At 32.7% G+C, this 19838-nt stretch overlaps 1 protein-coding gene across 8 annotated transcripts in view; it reads left to right on the top strand.

Annotated features, from left to right (window-relative positions):
* The window catches only part of LOC113551192 (ephrin type-B receptor 1-B), a 121385-nt gene that overhangs the window by 91713 nt on the left and 9834 nt on the right, over positions 1–19838 (top strand). For all 8 annotated transcript variants that reach the window (XM_026953291.1, XM_026953290.1, XM_026953289.1 and 5 more), the window contains exons 4-7: positions 4172–4457; positions 5474–5619; positions 8509–8749; positions 13737–13892. In XM_026953291.1, the coding sequence (XP_026809092.1) occupies positions 4172–4457; positions 5474–5619; positions 8509–8749; positions 13737–13892 (829 nt within the window). The remainder of the gene's footprint in view (positions 1–4171; positions 4458–5473; positions 5620–8508; positions 8750–13736; positions 13893–19838) is intronic.

Below are 19838 nucleotides of genomic sequence, written 5' to 3'. Positions count from 1 at the left end.
ATTATATATATATATATATATATATGTATAGACGCGTGGTCGTTGTAATCGTTGTCGTTTTCCCGTGAATAAAACATGCGGTAAATTTGAATTTAAATCGAAAACGGGGTTGATTTTAATTAATTTTCTTTTTTCTTCACTTCTGCGAACAAATCAATAAATGGAAATTTCATGAGCGTACTGCACTTGTATATATATTATTATATTATATTGTATTGTTATATACCATGCGTATATTGCGTTATTGTAAAGACCGTCATCATGTCTATATTATATATTCTTTGAACTGGAAAACGCGCACCCCCCGAATTGACATCGAAATGCTCTTTTTCGTGCAACCCGACAAAATATTTCCGTTCTACCATTAAAGACTACACGGTTGTTCTATTATATTATATACAATTTTTTGTTGTGTCTTGTGTGTGTGTGTGTGTGTGTGTGTGTGTGTGTGTGCGTGTCTATGTACCTATCAAATAACGAGTGACGCCGTTGACGGGCTTCGTCTGCTGACCCGATCTATTTATGCCTTTTATGTAACTATCGCTGTCAGTATAAATACGATAACATGAATAATTCGAATATTATTATTGTTCAATATATTATATTATTATAGATAATACACAGGCATGCGTATATAGTATATATATAGTGCGCTGCGATAGTATGTATTAACTCCCGTAATATCTCTGCAATTTTTCGAATCTATTTTTCCGCATTAACCGTTAACGCTGTATAAAATATACCACTGAGATTGTAGGGTATATTTCCTTTGCTTATAAATTATAATACCCATTCCTATAGAGTATACCGACATATATATTATATCGTTTGTAACATAATAAACCTATATGCATGTATGCAACGATAACGCATATTACATAAGAACCGTTCATTAAATGCTGCGGTGTACGTATATGATTTTTATCGGTCATCTAGATCTCGATTGTAGTGTACACTGCATATAACTATACACGTACAAAGTTTTTATTTTTCATTTAGTTTTAGACATAATCTACGCAGAACACGACGTTTCTACGACGACGGCGACGGGTCGCACGTACCTATATAATATCACTATATACAATACGTATTATAATATAATGTAAAACCGTCTGCGTGTAGTGTTTTTTTTTTTTTTGTTATTATATACATATATTTATTCGTGATAGTTTTGAACTTTGAATTTCCCATGTTCCACTAAGGTTGATTTGACGGTCGTGTGCAAACCATTTATACACACACATATATAAACGAGACTGGACAGAGCTAGATTGACAAAATAAAAAATAAAATATCAAATAGAAATACGAATAACGGGATTGAATGGCAAAACGACAGCGCGCAGAGCACATTCATCGAAGTAGGTACGTGTACAAACGTATGGGCTTGTGTGCTTATATATATTTAAATCCAATGACATATCTACACGTTGGGTCCAAAAGAATAAATTACATTTTACCGCGTCACCTTTTGAAAACCATACACTGGCGGCACCGGCAGCGGCGTGGACCGCAATCTTTTGACGTGGACATTTGCATAATGCGACAAGTAGCCGCTGCTTTTCTGCTTCCGCCGTTACCTCTTCGTATGTTTTCTTTCTTTGTGGACGCGTGTACACTCCAATAATGTATAATAATAATAATATATATATATAGGTAGGTATATGTATATGTGTAAACCCTTACAGCATCATCTCCGTCTACATACCGTCATCCCGTATATATATACTATTATTATGCATATTATTATGTATAAATATATTATATAATATGTATACCTAACTCTTATTAGAATTGAATCTACCGGTTGTTAATGTAATTATCCCGGATGACGTTTACAAATCGAGGACGCTTGGTTATATATTCTCCGGATTCCTTTTCCACGGTAAAAAAAATGTATATTATATATGATGATAATAATAATAATAATACAAGTATGCAATACGCCGCGTGTACCTCTATAAAAAAGGAGGTAGCCGCACTGCAGCAGCGTGTTGTCTCGGTTCGCCCCATTAATGGCACTTTAATAACGTGCGCGGCAGCGGCGGGCAATTAAATACACATTATAGTTATATGCGCACGTGAGTGTGTGTGCATGTCCTGTGTGTGAGCGCGCGCGCTTAGCTTTTTATTCGAATGCGATAGTGAGTCTTGGAAAAAAAATAACTTCCATCTCTCGCGACCGGTCATCTGTTGCGGTGGGTTGTTACGGTATTATTACTGTATATATATATGTATATAATATCACTCCCCACGCATTTCCTCCCTAATGATGAATACCACAAAGTCGTCGTCGTCGTCGTCGTCGTATCCTCCGTCGTCCTTTTTACGTTTTTTCCCCTGTACACATATTATATATTATTATTATAATTCACATATATAGTATTTTTTTTCTATATATGAAATGCGTTCAGTAATGACGTACCGAATTATGTGGAAGATTTCTGGGCTCATTAAGCACTTCGTTCAAAAAATGGTTTTCGGCGTGTTAATGACGCCGGAAAACGCGCTTTCTCCTCTCCCAAGGGTATAATCGTGTACGCGTTGCTAGTACGCCGCCGAGTTACACTGTCTACGTCAGTTTATAATGTATATAATAATAATATATAATACACAAAGACATGCATCATCCGAGCCCATTGTTATATAGAATGCGTTTAATAATGTTACGTGTTATTATATTACTCTATTACAGTCTCATGAAACGGGGTAAAATTCATCGTTTCATATCAAAATCGTGTGCAGTCTTTTCGAACGGGCGCACACATTAATTGTTTCTCTCAGCAGTTGACCTTTAAGATTTTTTTTCACTGCTAAATTTTCCCGGCTTTTGCTTAACTCACATTCATATTGTCGTTTTCCATTCCTATTGTACCCATTGTACCGTTTAAGTGTAAAATCTGGTTGATTTTTGTACCCATTCCGCATTGATATTTTTCAAAAACATTTTGTGGCTTAAAAAAATATTCAAATTTGTTTACGGTTAAATATATAAAACAGTTTTACGTTGAGACCGCTTTAAAAACTTTTCTGTTTCGTATTCGTTGTCGGAGTTGTTGGTTCTTATTACCCACTCTGCTACACAATAATGTATTCCAGAGAAAATTAAGTCAGTAATTAACATAAAAAAATATTTACTTGACGCGTTTGCATTAATCGACGGCGAAGAATGACATCGGAAAATCTGTAAGACCCTACAGTTTTCTTTTTTATTCTTGTGTATATTTTTTGCAAGCCAATGTTTACCGGTTGCCTCGGATCACTCGGTATCGTTTTGGAGTTAAGCCAAAACATAGTTACAATGTTTATTTTGACCGTTTTCCACTGCCACCGCCAATGCCTCCGACGTAGTCTATACTATATATTCCACGATTTCGTGTAATTTATTCTCTGACGGTGACTCGCTTGCTCTCTTTCACTCTCTCCTTTTTCCCACTCTATATCTGTCTCTCTCTTCTCTTCGGGCATTATGTAAATTTAGCGCTTGCAACAATTTTGGTGGGTCGGGCTTGACGAAATCCGATCAAGACGAATCGCCATAGACACGTACACTGAATGTGCCACAGTAGAATCGGTATATGTAGGGAGGTATTGGGGAATAAAGGTCGGAGGAGAGGGCACGGTGGGTGAGTTGATGAGATTTCGCGCGCGCTACGACCCTAACGTTTTGGATGATTCACAGTGTGTACGTGTATTCGAATATGTGTGTGTGTGCTCAAAAGCAAATGAATACGTTGCATTTGCCCCGTATATATATATACTATTTGCACAAGCCTTTGAAGGTGGATCCCTGTGACTCATCCGGATAGGTCGTCGGAGAAGAGAAGAGGATTTCGTGCTCGGAATGTTTTCGCACAAGTCTCTACCACCTCCTCGTTGCAGAGGGTCGTCGGATCATTAACCCAATGGGGGTTTTTATTTACTATCGCAATTGGCGATGGCGGTGGTGACAAATTTCCAGGACAATAGAACCTTGTTATATACGTGCACACACACATACACATATTATATACATACATTATTCTACCCCCAGGGAAATCGTCAAAACTATACTACTATATACATACCGTATATATAACTATATATATATACTTTATTTATTCCGGTGTTATATGAATATTTCGTACTTTTTTTTATATATTTAATTTAATTAATTTTTTCTGTTTTTCCAGTGGGTTGAAGAGAGTTATATAAACTTTGAAAAAGGCATCAACTGGCGATCATACGTCGTATGCGATGTTACCAAGCAAAACGTCAATAATTGGGTGTGGACGCCTTTCATTGAACGTGGGCTGGCCAATCTCATTTACATCGAAGTCAAATTTACCATCCGGGACTGTTCGTTGTTCCCAGGGTATGCGCTTTCGTGCAAAGAAACTTTCTCCTTGCTCTACTATGAGTTTGACGTGGCCACCAGGGAACCTCCGCCATGGGAACCTGACAGCTACAAATCTGTTGGTAAGTATCCATAATAATTTTCATCTGATTATTAAATAACTATTGAAGAATCGGATTTTACAAGATCAATTGTGTGTTTAGTTTTCTGGTGTTTCCTAAACAATACTTAAGATTATTATAATACTCAGTATTCTCAAACAATATGATTTTTTTATGTACTTATATTAATTATCAAAAATAATTACCTCGAACAGCATAATATATATTATATATGAGAGGAAAAGTTAAACCATTTGAAGTTTGAAACCATTCATCGCAGTGAAACAGGAAATCCTTTATATGTAATTATGCAATACGTTCACGTAAAGTACCGACACTTGTACGTATGATTATAATACGAATATCTATATGTACTTTACTAAAAGAAAAAATATTAACAATAATATTAATACTAAAATTGTAATTTATAAACTATTTTTATTTTAAAAGATATACCTCAATCAACTATTTTGTTCAATTTTCATTTTCATTTATCATGGTGATTACTTTAATAATATATCTATGTATTATTTCTTTCAATAACATTATATATGATTATAGTTATTATGTATATATTACTAGTTTTGACCAATAATCATAATATTTATCTAGTATGTATTACGTATATTATTGAACTTGTGATTCCATATTAAAATAATCACAGTTTAAATCGCGAACATCCTTATTTCATAACGTTTCGATAGACATTTTGATATTTTTAGAGTGGTTTATGCATAATATATATTCTTAGCGACGAAACGCGTTTAATCAAAGGATCTCACTATGGTATGATGATATTAGTTAGATATTATTCCTTTGATGATCCATATCTCTTTATCTTAGCCCGAAACACTTGTTTCGATGGTGGTAATAACGCACGAAACCTTTATATATATATATATATTATAAATCGACATAAATCCTACGTCCGAACTACTATATAGATGGGTGGTATACCTATATAGTATAATAAACACACTTTTCGAACGATTCAATTTCAAAATATATTTTATTTATGATTACGTGATGTGTTACAGGTCGCATAGCTGCCGGTGAGGGGAGATTCAATGCTAATAACGAAGTGGTGATCAATACTGAGACAAAAGCCGTGAAAGTTACCAAAAAAGGAGTGTACTTTGCCTTCAGGGACCAGGGTGCATGCATTTCCATCATGGCCGTCAAGGTAAGACGAGATAACACGTGTATAATAAATAACATGATAATAATTGTATTCACGTTCGTTTATTATAAAAGAAACTAGTCGTTTTTACTATCGTACTTTGTCCGCTTATTTTTTCTTCTTCATTTAAATTATGTGAACTGCTGCTGATGATCTCGAATAATATTATCACTGATATATGATGTTATAAGATTAGATGAATGCGGGTATTGAACAAAGAGTTATTATTCTCCATTACGTGTTTTGATTAAAATGTACAAGATCATTTAGGAACGTCAATGGTGTTTGTGTTGTTTATAAAATTAATAATATTTCACGTATATAATCGCTGATTTTTGGCACGTATATAAAATATAATTTAATTTTCATGTTTCTGTTTTTTTTCTGTTCACTTGGCGTTTTTTCTATTCCCGGCTAATCATACCCCCACGCCTGTAAATCCTATGCTGTTAGATTGTGTCACGTTAGAAAAACAAAATTTCAGTTCATCGTTGTTTATACGTGTATAATATATACCTAATATATATGTATAGGTACATATTATATAGTTGTCGTGCAGCGGCGCCGCCATAGAGTGGTGATAGAAGGGGAGAAGAGTAAGAAAGAGAGAAAAGAGTTAACAAAAAAAAAAGCGAAAAATAACATGGACGAGAACGCGATGCAATAATTATGTCAGAGAGACCCGGTGGGCGAATTTATAGTTATTGTCGTTAATATGGTAACGTCTCGGGGACCTAGTCGTAAATTTTGTTGTTGAATAAATAAAATAAAAACACGGGAGAGAAATAAAACACTGAGGAATTCTACGAGGGAGAAACAGTCGTTATACGGGACACGAGATATCACACCATAAGCATCCATCGAAATATGAATTCGTGATTACATATAAATAAACACCGCGTGAGAAGGTCGATCTGTTTAAGTTTGTGTATAATATAACAGACATGTATCATTACACCAGGCTCAAGAAACTAAATACACTCGCGGGATGGTGTCCAAGTTATCTGAGATATTTACGACGGCTTAGTGGTAAGACAAAAAAAAATTAGTGGATTTTTCTACAAATGTCACTTAAGCATCGTGTTTGGACAAAACGGAGCAGACAATAATTTACGTTCACTTTAATAAATTCCTCCCATACTCTAGAAAAAAACATAATGCTTAAAAAGCTGATTGTTTTTTATTTTTTGTCATTCGATTTTTTTCTAGAAAATAATTCAGAATTCTCGACATGCCTTAAAATAAAAACGAATATAATCAGTTAAATTACTAGCAGGGTGCTTCTAAGTATAATAATAGTTTTGTAAAAATTTTACTCGTTTAATGTTTAATAAAATAAATTGTGCCTGGATCGATCAAATGTTGACGTAGGTATACACAGTATACAGTATACCTTTACGTGCGTGCGTGTGTAAATTCGTTTTGTATAGTTCACAGAAATGCATTAAGACGACCATGATCCCCTCCCTGTATAATTTATAGCCTATATACCTATAAAGAGTATTTTATGTTTAAGCCAGAGGGTTTCTGTAATTATTAAGTTTCTTAATGCGTAAAAGCCTTTTTATCTCTAGAGACTCCAAAATCTCGAAAGACAAATTACCGAAAACTTTTTAATTCGCATAATGAAACTCCTTTTTTGTAATTGGCGACTAAAGGTTTATAAAAAAAAACTTTTTGATGCCATTTAAATGTATTTTATAAAATCATATACATTAAAGTAACTTTTATAAGTGACGATTTTTTGAATTCCGAAAACAGATGTTTTTTTACTTATATACATAATTTTAAACTGTTTTGTTATTTAATTATTCCTATACATATACGATTGTATAATAATTAAATACCTTCATAAAACATCTGTCATCGACCATGCGCATCGAATATCTGTCTCGTACTATTTGTATATATATATGAATTAAAAAAATTAGACCCTGGAGTCGTAGATAGGTAATATCTAAAATTAACAGCGTATATTATACACTTGATGTTCTAAATATAACTATTATTTATTAACCGACTCGCTAATTCTTAATAATTGTATATACCCCTTCGTGTATCATTTTATTTTAACAAAATTATTTTGTACTTTATGAAATAATATATAAAACTATTTAAGTGTACATTTCTATTTTTTTATTTTATGAGTAAAAAAACATTTTATTTCGGTTTTTATTTTGTCTAAACTTGTCTTATTACGGGTTATATTTAGTTTAAATTACGTTCCTAAATTGTCTTTTTTCCAGAGATGATATTTCCGTCATCTCCTGTATAGTAAGAACTAAAGATTCTATACTAATATGAAACAAATAAAACAAAAAAGCAGAGCGTAAGATACAGTTGTAATGTAATCTAACAAAAATAGCTCTTTATGTAACAGCATACCACCTAATCGTATAAAATTAACAAATATATGGGTAGTATGTGTATGTTTAATGGGTATAATATGATATAATAATATTAGGTCCATGAATGCACGTTTTAGGGTGGGTTAAAGCCGCGGTCCATCGAAGACATGGTTTTTTCTTATTCATATAGAATATATATATTTATCGTGTATACAAAACCCCATGCTGATCGACGGAATAATAAAAAATCTTAAAAATAATACTATGAATGTTTTTAACTCGTTTTTATTTTTTTTCTTACTGCAGTAGATTTTAACTGCAAACTCAGCTTAAGTATATAATATATTTTTAGTTGATAATAAAAATCAAAACGATTTATTCTAATTTTATGCATAAAATTTCCGCTGTTTAGATATTAATATATTATTAACTTTTAATAATTAATATAATAATAAGATATATATATATATCGTATAAAATAAGTAGTATAATATTAAATTTATACATTTTTACTTAGAAATTAACATTTGGACTTTATCTGCAGGTATATTACATCGTGTGCCCAGAAATTGTGATAAACTTTGCAAATTTCTCTGCTACTCCAACTGCTAGAGAACTTACCCAAATCGAACATGCCACAGGCAAATGTGTAGATAATGCTGAAGTGGTAGGAGGTGGTCCTCCAACTTACCTGTGCAAAGGAGACGGAAAGTGGTATCTACCGTCAGGTGGATGCAAATGCAAAGCTGGTTTTGAGGCAGACATAGAAGCACAAACTTGTATAAGTGAGTATTATACAACAATTTAATCTAAATAAAAAGTATTCATTGACAATATTTTTCATGACACAAGTGATTAAATTTGATTTTTTTTAACTAATCTTGGAGAATATTTTATGCACGTCATCAACAAATCATAATTATTTATAGTCTTTTAATAAGTACATTGCTATTAAGTTAATCTTATTCATCCTGCCGTATTAGTAGTATTTCATACAGATAGTATAATTTATAATTTAAATACGCTATCTATCTTATCATTCTTATCCATCGTTTTTGTATTAATCCATTTACCTTAATATTTGTAATGTCTAATGGATTTATCTTCTCTGATAATACTCATCTTATTTTCATATTGTCAATAATTTTAAAATCCATATTTAATTCATATTATTACATTGAAAATAACAAAAACTATCTCGTAAAATTTTCAAATACTATGAAAATAAAAACTAAGTGATATATTGCCTGTTATGTATTTTATAAGAGTGTATAGCATACAATTATTTTGTATAAATACGGATATTGTCTCATCCGAGAAATTATGGTTTTTAATTAAAAAGTCTATTGAACCTCTTTAAAGTATCATCATTCATCGCTCAAGCAGACAATGTACACGTGTTATCTCGTATAAAAGCCGACCGGAAATCCAATTAAAATGATCCTTTTCTCAGACATTATACAGACTACAGCAATAGCGATAACAACAACGACAACGACGAGTTCCTTCGCCTTACTTTAACAATAATAATAATAATAATAATAAGCGCTGGATTCAGTTTGGCGCGATTATAAATTATATCAAAGGTCGTTTGTCGCACTATATTTACACAAGCAGTCGCAAGTCCCAGGATGGTTTAGAGGAGGGGTCTGAAAGCAGTGTAGTAGTTTGAACCCGGCAAAGTTTTCGCGCGAGACTGAGTCTGAGATAATTAGCCGAGATAAGGGGAAACTATGTTATCTCATGTTACCCGTTAAAGCGAAGTGGCAGGGTAGGATGCAGCGCGTCCACTATAATATTTATATATATATATACCTGAACAAACCGATTTTTGGTCTCGTTCGCCAAAGGTGTAATCGCAAATTCTCCATCTGATAATTATTTCAAAAGAATTTCTTTTCATAAACCTCTTTGGCCAACTTTTAATAATCGTCCTTCGACCGTGCACGAGTATAGTAAATGGTTATTTCCGTGTATTAATATTATAATATATACCCTATAGGGATTTACGACAGTTCGTGCGTTAAACTTTTTTCTTTGGTTATCGTTTCGAAAAAAAATACACGTATATACGAATACAGTTTTAAAATAATAATATGATGTATTTACCTACATAAGTATCTACCGAACGTTTACTGCATTTTTATTAGCGTTATTATTTATTATACATATATACGAAATCGTCTTTATGTACATGCATATACAGTGGTTATGTATTTTCTCTCGTACAAATATCATATTATCGACGATGGACTCCGCTTGTATACATGCTTATATATTTATATACAGGAAAAAAGAATCCGGTTCGACTAAAGTAAAAAAAAAATAAATATAAAAAATGGTAACGTTAATTAGTATACCCGGCAATACATGTGTGTGTGTGTATGGTGGCGTACACTCTTCGCCCGACAATACGCCAAAAAGTCCATTAACTCGTTTATTTATATTACTCTCATCGACGTTATTCGCGTTTTATGCAGATTCGGTGAACGAGCTGGACGGCGTGCTTGCGCAGTGTGTTCGCCGCCGTCGGTGTTTGTTTAATAAGCGATTTATATGCTCAAGTATATTGTATATAAATATATATATAATGTCGGAATATTATTATAGAATACAATGCGCATAATATATTACTATTATTATTTCAATATATAATAACGCGTTTTATAATTGCCCTGTTGAGTTGTTCTACGAGCTGTCGTTATTATTATTAATTTCGAACCGCTGTCGTGCGCTAGCGTGGGCCCTGCGCGATTCGTCTTTTCCAGAGATTCCAACAAAATCGCTTCAGCATTGTGCGTCAATCTCGAACAGTGTATCGTTTTTGTGTAGGTAGACGGAACTTATATTGTACAATGTACGCACGCATAGGATAACAGGTACACTAGAAAGTATTAATATTATATATGTAAAAAGTCTAAGAGACGCAATAGATTAAAAAATAAGACATATGGTATATGCGTTCATACCTTATCAAGTAAATAGATACAATACTATCATAACGTGAACTAAAAACTTCAAACTATGGAAAGACTTCGAATACGTGTGAGCTTAAAACAAGACCTACATTAACATTATTATTTTTTGTGTGCGATATAAATCCGGAAACCACCTCTATAAAATGCGAATTGAATAAAGGTAGAGAAAAAAAATATAATCATACATTAAAAATGTAACACATAAAATCATATACAATACCTACCGTCAACGTCGTATTTAATGTCGAACTCAAATTATTATTAAACTCATTTAAAGACGTACCATATATTGTATCCCTCTCCCCTGCAAGAACACGTGTAATGCTACTTATCGAAATATTTTTGCACCGCGTTGTAGGAAACTGGTCTATGCATGCTGCTCGTAGATAAATTATTATTATATAGTAAAGTAAATAATAGTTATATTAGTTGCTCAGGTAGATCAATATAAAAGACGCCTATAATTATTAACGGCATAATCCTATTTGAAGAACGATTGTATTATATGCTAAAGTATTCACAGTGTGAAGAAAGATTCGGTTGGCAGCGGTTTCAATTGTTGAAGAATAGTGTTTTGTTTTTGTTTCTCTTCAATATTTTCTACGTTCCAACAGAAGACTTTAAAATGTGCCATCGTTGCAAGTTTTATCTTAATTGTATTATTTCTATCATTAACGATACATTGTCTAATCTTTTAAGACAAACTTTGTCGAAAATTACGATTATATTAAAATTATATTATAGATAATACTGGGTAAGGCATCCTCTATATTCACTTAAAATAAATATAATCTGCAACGCGTTACATAGAACATTTTTTTTTTTATCGTTTTTTTCGCTGCTTAGTTACAAGTAAATATCAATGTAAAATTTAACCAGTTATACAATTTTTGGTTTCCAAAGCTTTAGAATTCAATTAATTAAAGTCGTGATGTTAATATAAAGTAAAGTACCGAAATCGCTCTAAACCCCACTGCGATAAGTTTTGCCAAAAAATAAAACACACTTAAGTTCCTACGGTTGAGTGTAAAATAAAACTATATATACTTCTGCAATGTGCACAACTTTGGTCATCGAATACGTCCGCCGGAATGTATCGATGTAGTTAATTAAAAAATAAGTTGTCGCCTGTTGTTAGCAACTAGCAAATTATATACTACAGTGTTAGTTTGTCGTCTCATGTCATCACTTTCAAACCGATGCATGTTATGTATTTAAATGACTGCATGTGTACAAATCATATTATAAGTTTACTTTTTCTTCAAATATACTTTATAATAAAAATAGGAAAATTTACTTAAATAAACTTTTAAAAGTTTTTGTAGACATTTGAATTGATAAAAAATGTATTCAAGTTCTAAAAAAATAAAAGTCACTATTCCCCAGGATTTTGAATAATTACATACTTATTACTAGGGCCTGGATTTATAAGCTAAAAAACCTTAAAAAATATGCTAAAAAAAATCTTTAATTTAATTATTTTTAATAACTTTACATACAATTATTTTATATTATGATACATTTTCAATAGTGATGTCGAATGTTATAATTTTAATCTGAAAAAGCAATAACGAAAATATTTATTTTTTTATAAATTCGGTACCTATATGACTTAATTAAAATAAATACATATCTAAAGCAAATTGTATAGACTGTAATAACTATAAATACGTTATTTAATTAATATAATCAAAATATTACATATTATGCATTTACCAACCATATATATGCAAAATAAAATCTCTCTGTATCCTAAAATACAGAAATATGCTATACGTGTCGATAAATGGCAAAATATGTAAAAATATGCAAGATAAAACTTTGTATTTCAAATCTATTGACTATAATTCGAACTTGTAGCTTATCTAGCTACTTTTTGGATTGTTTGAAAAAAACATACAAAGGCATATAAATCCGGGCCCTACTTATTACTTCGTAATATTGTATCGTCGACTACGATAATACTCAATATTTTGAATCAAAACCCTTAACTCCTAAAAATCAACACGCGGTGACCGGTAGTACGTGGTAGCTACATACCTAATAAATAATAATATATGACGTATATCAGTATATATAGTGGTCGCACTTTAATATTTCGAACCACGCGATGGCCTGCGAGCCGGATATGTATACGCTGTACACGAGCTGGTTGTCTACGTGTGCTATTATAATATACAGGGTGATAAATGTTCGCTACTGCGCCGCTATTTTTGTATATATATATATATATTATAGCACAGAAGTAGTCTATATCATACACCGATCTCGGGAGCACGCGTGAATATATATATATGTGTGTGTGTGTCGTGGCGGTGATCCTCGGGGGTATCAATCTTAATCGAAAAGGGGACGGCGGGTTATACGCGTATATGTGTATAACGCATCCACAAACAATTTGTCTCTATTAATATAATACCAATACACGCCAACGGTGTACTCCATCTATCATTCTTCTATAATATACTAGTATATATATATATATATATATATATATACACACTCCAGATCGCTCGCCGTCTCTCCCCTCGGGGCAGCTATTACCACCACTACAACTATAGGGGCTTAAACGTATATGCATGGTGTGTGTATGTATGTGTGTAGTGAGCAATTAACACGCGCGCACAGGAGTTTAATGAACCGCAGGCGTGGCAGGCAGGACGAACGCGCGTTTATATTAATATTATTATTTTGTATACTGTTTTTATGTGTACTAATTTATACGACGAAACCGATTTTGATAACGATATAAGCGGCTCAGTTTTCTTAATGTGGTTTTTTTTCTTTTTTTCAGTCTGTCCTCCGGGTAAATACAAATACGGCGTCGGGGATGATAAGTGTCAACCGTGTCCGGCACACAGCAAAGCGCCCGACCAGGGAATGTCCGAGTGCAGGTGCAACACCGGATACTACAGGTCGCCCAAGGATCCGAAATCGGTACCGTGCACGCGTAAGTATTACATTTTAATTTAATAACGATATTTGTATGTATTGTACGGGCGTGCATTGCACAAACGACATCGTGCTTTTGTACGTTGCAATTTGTTATTGTGAGATTATGATTAAAGTCATCGTATATCTCCGGCGAGAGACCTCGAGGTTCCGATATTACTATATTTGTATGTAAATTGTATAACATGCGTTGTCTTTGAAGACAATCTCTTACGACGCGCGACGGCTCGTTTTTTCGTCTGGTAATTACGGGCGCGGATAGTGGTTAGCGAGTGATGTACAGCTTAATGTATAGCTTAAGTATGTACAGCTTAATGTGTAATTAAATTTGTTCAGTCATTTGTTCTCGGTTGGAATTGAAAAAAGGACGTTCCATTAAACCGCGTGAGGGTTCTAAACGACTTTGAAGTCGCGGTTGCGAAAGATCTCTCGCGGTCACAGCACCAGCAGTTATTATTTCGGTAGTTATCAAAAGCCCGGCGAATTCCGTTAAATCTCCGCCATTTAGAAACTCGGCAATATTAATAATAACCATTTGCCATCGTGACTTCTCTTCCTCCGTCTTACGCCAAGCCTCTCTCAATCACACCCCACCCCTGCAGGCAATAATATATATATAAACCCGTAGAACCGCATCAAAGTAAACGACTTGCCGTCCGAAACTTTATAATATTTGCATTTGTCCCATAGGGATTTTTCTATATATATGCATACAACATAATAATATAATATATGGATGTATACATAAATATTTTCATTTATATTTTAAACAGATTAGATTTTACCCAGCATTTTCTGTACTTCTGTTATAATCAGAGAATTGTATTTGTTTTTTTTATCATTATTTTAATTTTGATGTCATCGCTAAAGCTATTGCTTGGAAACCTATAAATAATTGTATTTAACTGAAAAAATAGAAAATTAGTTCATTCATATATTATATTATAATAACTTAAAAACACAATTTGTATTGACTGAATATTTTGTGAGTACAAAGGTACACTAAACGAAAAAATTGCTAAATCGTTATCCGCGATCATTATTACGATAAAGATATTTAAATGTGTATGAAAAAATCTAGTTTCAAGCCATGTCAATATTTGTATTTTATACGTTTTAAATTTCAAACGCATTGCTTTGTATCGTTTAGTAAGAAATAATAAGACAATTTATTACAATTTATTTAATCGACTCTATTTTAAAATTGAAATTTATATAAACCCAACTTATCTTAATTCGATTTACACACGTATACATCAATATTTATTTTGATTTGAATCTTTTTATTTTTAAAAGAACTATAAATTTATTTAATTATGTATTTCATACACAAAAATATTTTTTAAAAAAAAAAAACAAAAAAACATTGCCTATGAAATTTATATTTTTGGTTATTTTATTTACAATCTCCAAATATGGTTTCTACTAATAAGTTAAAAATTAATTTTGCAGTTCCTATATATTTTATATTTTATTTTTATGCATTTATTTCGAAGTACACAGTTAAATGATATCTTTTTTATTCCGGTATGTGAGTTTCATATAACCGACAGTTAAAAAAAATATTACTACAGAAATTTTCTATCTTTTTATAAATCATGTTATGATCTTATCAGATTGTAAGCACAATTGCAACTCCCGTTAAGAGGTTTTATATATATAATATATATATATATAAACATATTTTTTTATACAAACATGAAATCAATTCGTGTAGAGTTATTTAGGTGAGACTGTCCACATACAACCGAGGGAATAGGGATCTAACGCTGTTGTTGTTGTCGTCAAACAACCACACCGAAAATTCACCAATAATCCGGCTGAGCAAACCCTATAGGTAAATAACACGCATATATAACGTAACATAATTTCGGTCAAAGAATTTGGTGCGAAATCCAATCCTATTGTTATGTATCGTTGGGACAAAAACATGTCATCCGACCACCGATGTTTATCTACTGACAAAACCCAAAGGTTCATCGGCGGCGGTAGTTATAGCACAATATAATAACGGATTCTTTTTCTCCGAGGGGTAAGAATGAGAATGACAAAAAAAAATATATATATAGTCTGGTCCGTTAAAATAAAAACGTATGTACCAGATTTCCGAATTCCTGAATTTCTATCGGTTCGTTTCTCCCCTTCCCCATACTTCAATCTCAGGGTTACACTTCTTTTTGAGATATTTATCTCATCTCCGGGAACGACGTTTAGTGAAGAACGACTGATGACGACGACAGTGCCGGAGAATATTATATACGAGTGATAGCCGATAGGATGTGTGAGGTGTGCACAGTGGGTAGGGAGGTAAGAAGAAACCGTAATGCTCTGCCGACGATAAATCTCTAAAGACAGTAAACAAGGCCCTACGCAGATTGACGTAGAAAACTTAACTTATCAGCAGATGTTTATCGTGCCGGCAGCGGGTTATAGTTATAGTACATACAACAGTTCGTTCGTTTGGAATTGAAATAAGAAAAAAACTGGACTCGCGTGTGCGTCAGACCAGGGAAATGTCGATGATGACGACGGACATATAGAGAGAGTCACAATGATCGATACGAGTATTTTTTTCCTATAAATATTTTTGTATTCACTCGTACCTACGTTTTGTAAACCCTTAGAAATTATAAATCCAAAAGAAAAACTCACTTAGTTTAACCCGACATTATTTTTTTTTATTTCTACTGATAATATGTATATGTATATAAATATTATTTTGATTTATAGGATCCATCACTAAGATTCTCTTGGTCACAAAAACTACGCGCGTTGTGAAATTTTTCTTTAGGGCAGTTTTTAATTGATTTAATCAAAAATCGAATTGTCCAAAACAAATTCAACGTTAATGTAAAAATCATTATTAGTTCTATTCGGCATTTTATATCCTAATGTTTATTTTGTAACTTTTGTAAGATCACTCGTTATGTTTAGATATATAATAATTACATATACAACATGAATGTTACAACATCTGCATGTATACATAAGTGCTATTCATATACATAAAATATACATACATAAATACATACATATATACGTATATACATACATATGTATTATATACTGAATTTACAAAGCTTAAAAAACCTAAAAAGGGATGTACATCCTTTTATGTTTCATATAGAATATAATGAGAAAAGTCGCCTCGGCACGACCTACCCAGACGAACTCTTCAAAAATGCTGTTGCCGCAGTATACAAAGCGGCGGCGGCAGCGACCCAACCTCTCTTTCTTTTTTTTTGTCTTTTCGTATACACTACTTTTTATTATTATTATGTGTATGCGACGTACGTGAAAATATATCGTTGTCGTGTAGAGAGCACGTCTGGTGTGGTGAAGAGAACTGTTTTTTCTCTGCACAAGGAAGTTGGTACTCCATATACATACACCGCGTGCACTGTTGTACATTATAGTGTTCATGTATTATACACACACACATCATATATGTGTGTGTATGTGTGTGTATGTCACGGTTGTGCAAAAAATTCAGTTGTTAAAAAATTATGATTTGCTGGCTAATTATTTTCGGGTTTTGAGTTCGACAAAGTAAGTATTTTTTTTTTTATTATTATTATTATTATTCCCAGTGAAGTGTTCAACACTCGAACATCGACAACGTCGTGGCACGTAAAACACCTACCTCACTCATCATCGTAAGCTTGATAATAATTAGACCAATTCGCTTGGTATAGTATGTTTTGTCAATAATCCGAGAATATTTCACCGTAATACGATGTATGAGGTTGAAAATTTCGTTCTTCTTTGGGGGTATTGATTCATTTTTCGTCGTGCGACGAGTGCTTGATTGAGTTAGACTGCCGACGAAAGGACTAAACAATAAAAAAGAAAAAACTCCCGTGACACAAAACATTATTAAACGTGAGGTTGTGTGTTTGTCTGTTTACTATATTTACATACATGTATTTATGTATATTTTTTTATCTAAATTCGAAAACCTCTATCTACAGAATTCATTTCGGCGTCGAAACCGCGCAGCTAAAACCTTTTAAATCTGTCAAAGGCTGAGACGAAGGCGGCGATATATATTTCTTTTGGCTTTTTCCATAATAGTTTTTTTTTGCATTCGTAATAGGTTTTATATATATTACAGTCGGTAAAAGTTATTATCCGTCGTCGCATTATTATTTATATCCGATTTCAATTGACGAATAAATCCCAATCGCTTTTCATACGATCGTGCGACTGCGACTGCTTCCACGGCGGCGGTGCTGTTGGTGCAGGTGGTTGGGAACGGTCGTCGACAGAGGAGCATAGTAGTTTCGCACGAGATTACTTTAAGCGAAATTTCTTTCATTCTTTCGTTTCCCGTTTTTTATCCCGAGAGGTTAAGCCATAATAAATTGTCCGGAAATTGCGCACTCAGCAAAGGGAGCAAAAAAGTACGTAGCCGCCGCCGCCGTCACAGTCGGTTGTTTATAAAGAATTATTTTCATTAAAATCTTTTTGGTTTTTAATAATTAAAACTACAACCGAGCACATTTACCACCAACACCATAGCTCTTTCACGAGTTTTCTGTTATTATTTTATTTTTTTAATGAAAATATAAGCAACTTGGCTAGTAGGCTCCCGACGTTTTGCATGCGTTTGCTGTGGATATGATACCCGTTAAATTTTACGGTTTTCATTTTTCTTTTTGCACTGCAATTAAAAAATTTCATTTAAACGAATAACGATATATTCTTTATTTTTATTACTATTTGGTTTTTATCGGATAAATGAAATGTATCTTTATTCGGTGGACTTTCGCAATAATGCGCACTAATAATAATAATAAACAAATTTTTTCTATTATATTATTATCAATGGTGGCCATTAAATTTAAATAGTTAATTTCTATATACATGTATGGTCTTTATTTTAATTGTATACCAAATTACGGAGATTAAAAGAAAAGCATTACCTAACATTACGATAAAAGTAAGTTTTCGTTTGTAGACATTTAGCTATCTATTGTATAACGGGGTAACTTAATATTATATTATATTATGTTATACCTATAATATAGTAGCGAAATACAAAAATAATAATTGTTTCTATAAGTGAGCGGGTGGTTTTAATATTGGTGAGGGACGGAAGAAAAAGTGAGTTTTTTAAGTCGGAAACTCTAAAACGAAGAGTGAATATTATATATACATAGTCACACGGAGGGAGAGAATCGGTGAATATTTAAACAGAGGACGTGTTTACACAGTGAAGTCGGCCTCGACAAAAGGAGAAAATGATGACCCTGAACTTAATACCCATCTCGTCTTGTTTTATTTGTCTTCAGATACTCTGATGAACATCTTATATAATATATGTGTCTGTCCCGTTATAACAAACAACGAATTCGGTGTATGCACACAAGTATACACGGAGGCATATTTAGACCTTTTCTAAGGAACGAAATCAAAACTTTATGATGTGTAATTACATATATAAATACGAAATCTAAATTTTACGATACACTTGATCATGTGTATACGGGAGCGGTGCGGGATACCCTACAGCTGTTGTGTGTATTTGTTTATAATTATTATTATAGCGTACCATGTATTATTCTGTATACATATATACATGATAAATATCTGGACGTATATATATATATATATATATGTTTATGTAAAAAGGATATAGGTGCATATGCGCGAAGGATAATTATGTCCACGTCGATCTGCTCATATTATTTACTGCTCTTGCGTATATTCAAAGCTAGTTAGTAATATTATTATATTTATATTCTCATTGGAAGGCATTTCATATTATTAGTATTATTATTATAAGAGCTTTTAGTCATCTATCTATCCACTTCTTATTCTGTATCACTCCTCTCTCTTCCGTTTGTGTTCATACCAGACCGCGTACCTTTCCAAAGATCGCGCTTGGTTTATTTAGAATTTACTTGTTCACCTTACGGTCGTAAATAATAGTAATAATATT

Source organism: Rhopalosiphum maidis, chromosome 2, assembly GCF_003676215.2.
Source record: "Rhopalosiphum maidis isolate BTI-1 chromosome 2, ASM367621v3, whole genome shotgun sequence".
NCBI classification, from domain to species: Eukaryota; Metazoa; Arthropoda; class Insecta; order Hemiptera; family Aphididae; genus Rhopalosiphum; species Rhopalosiphum maidis.
This window is presented reverse-complemented; position numbering and strand designations above follow the sequence as displayed.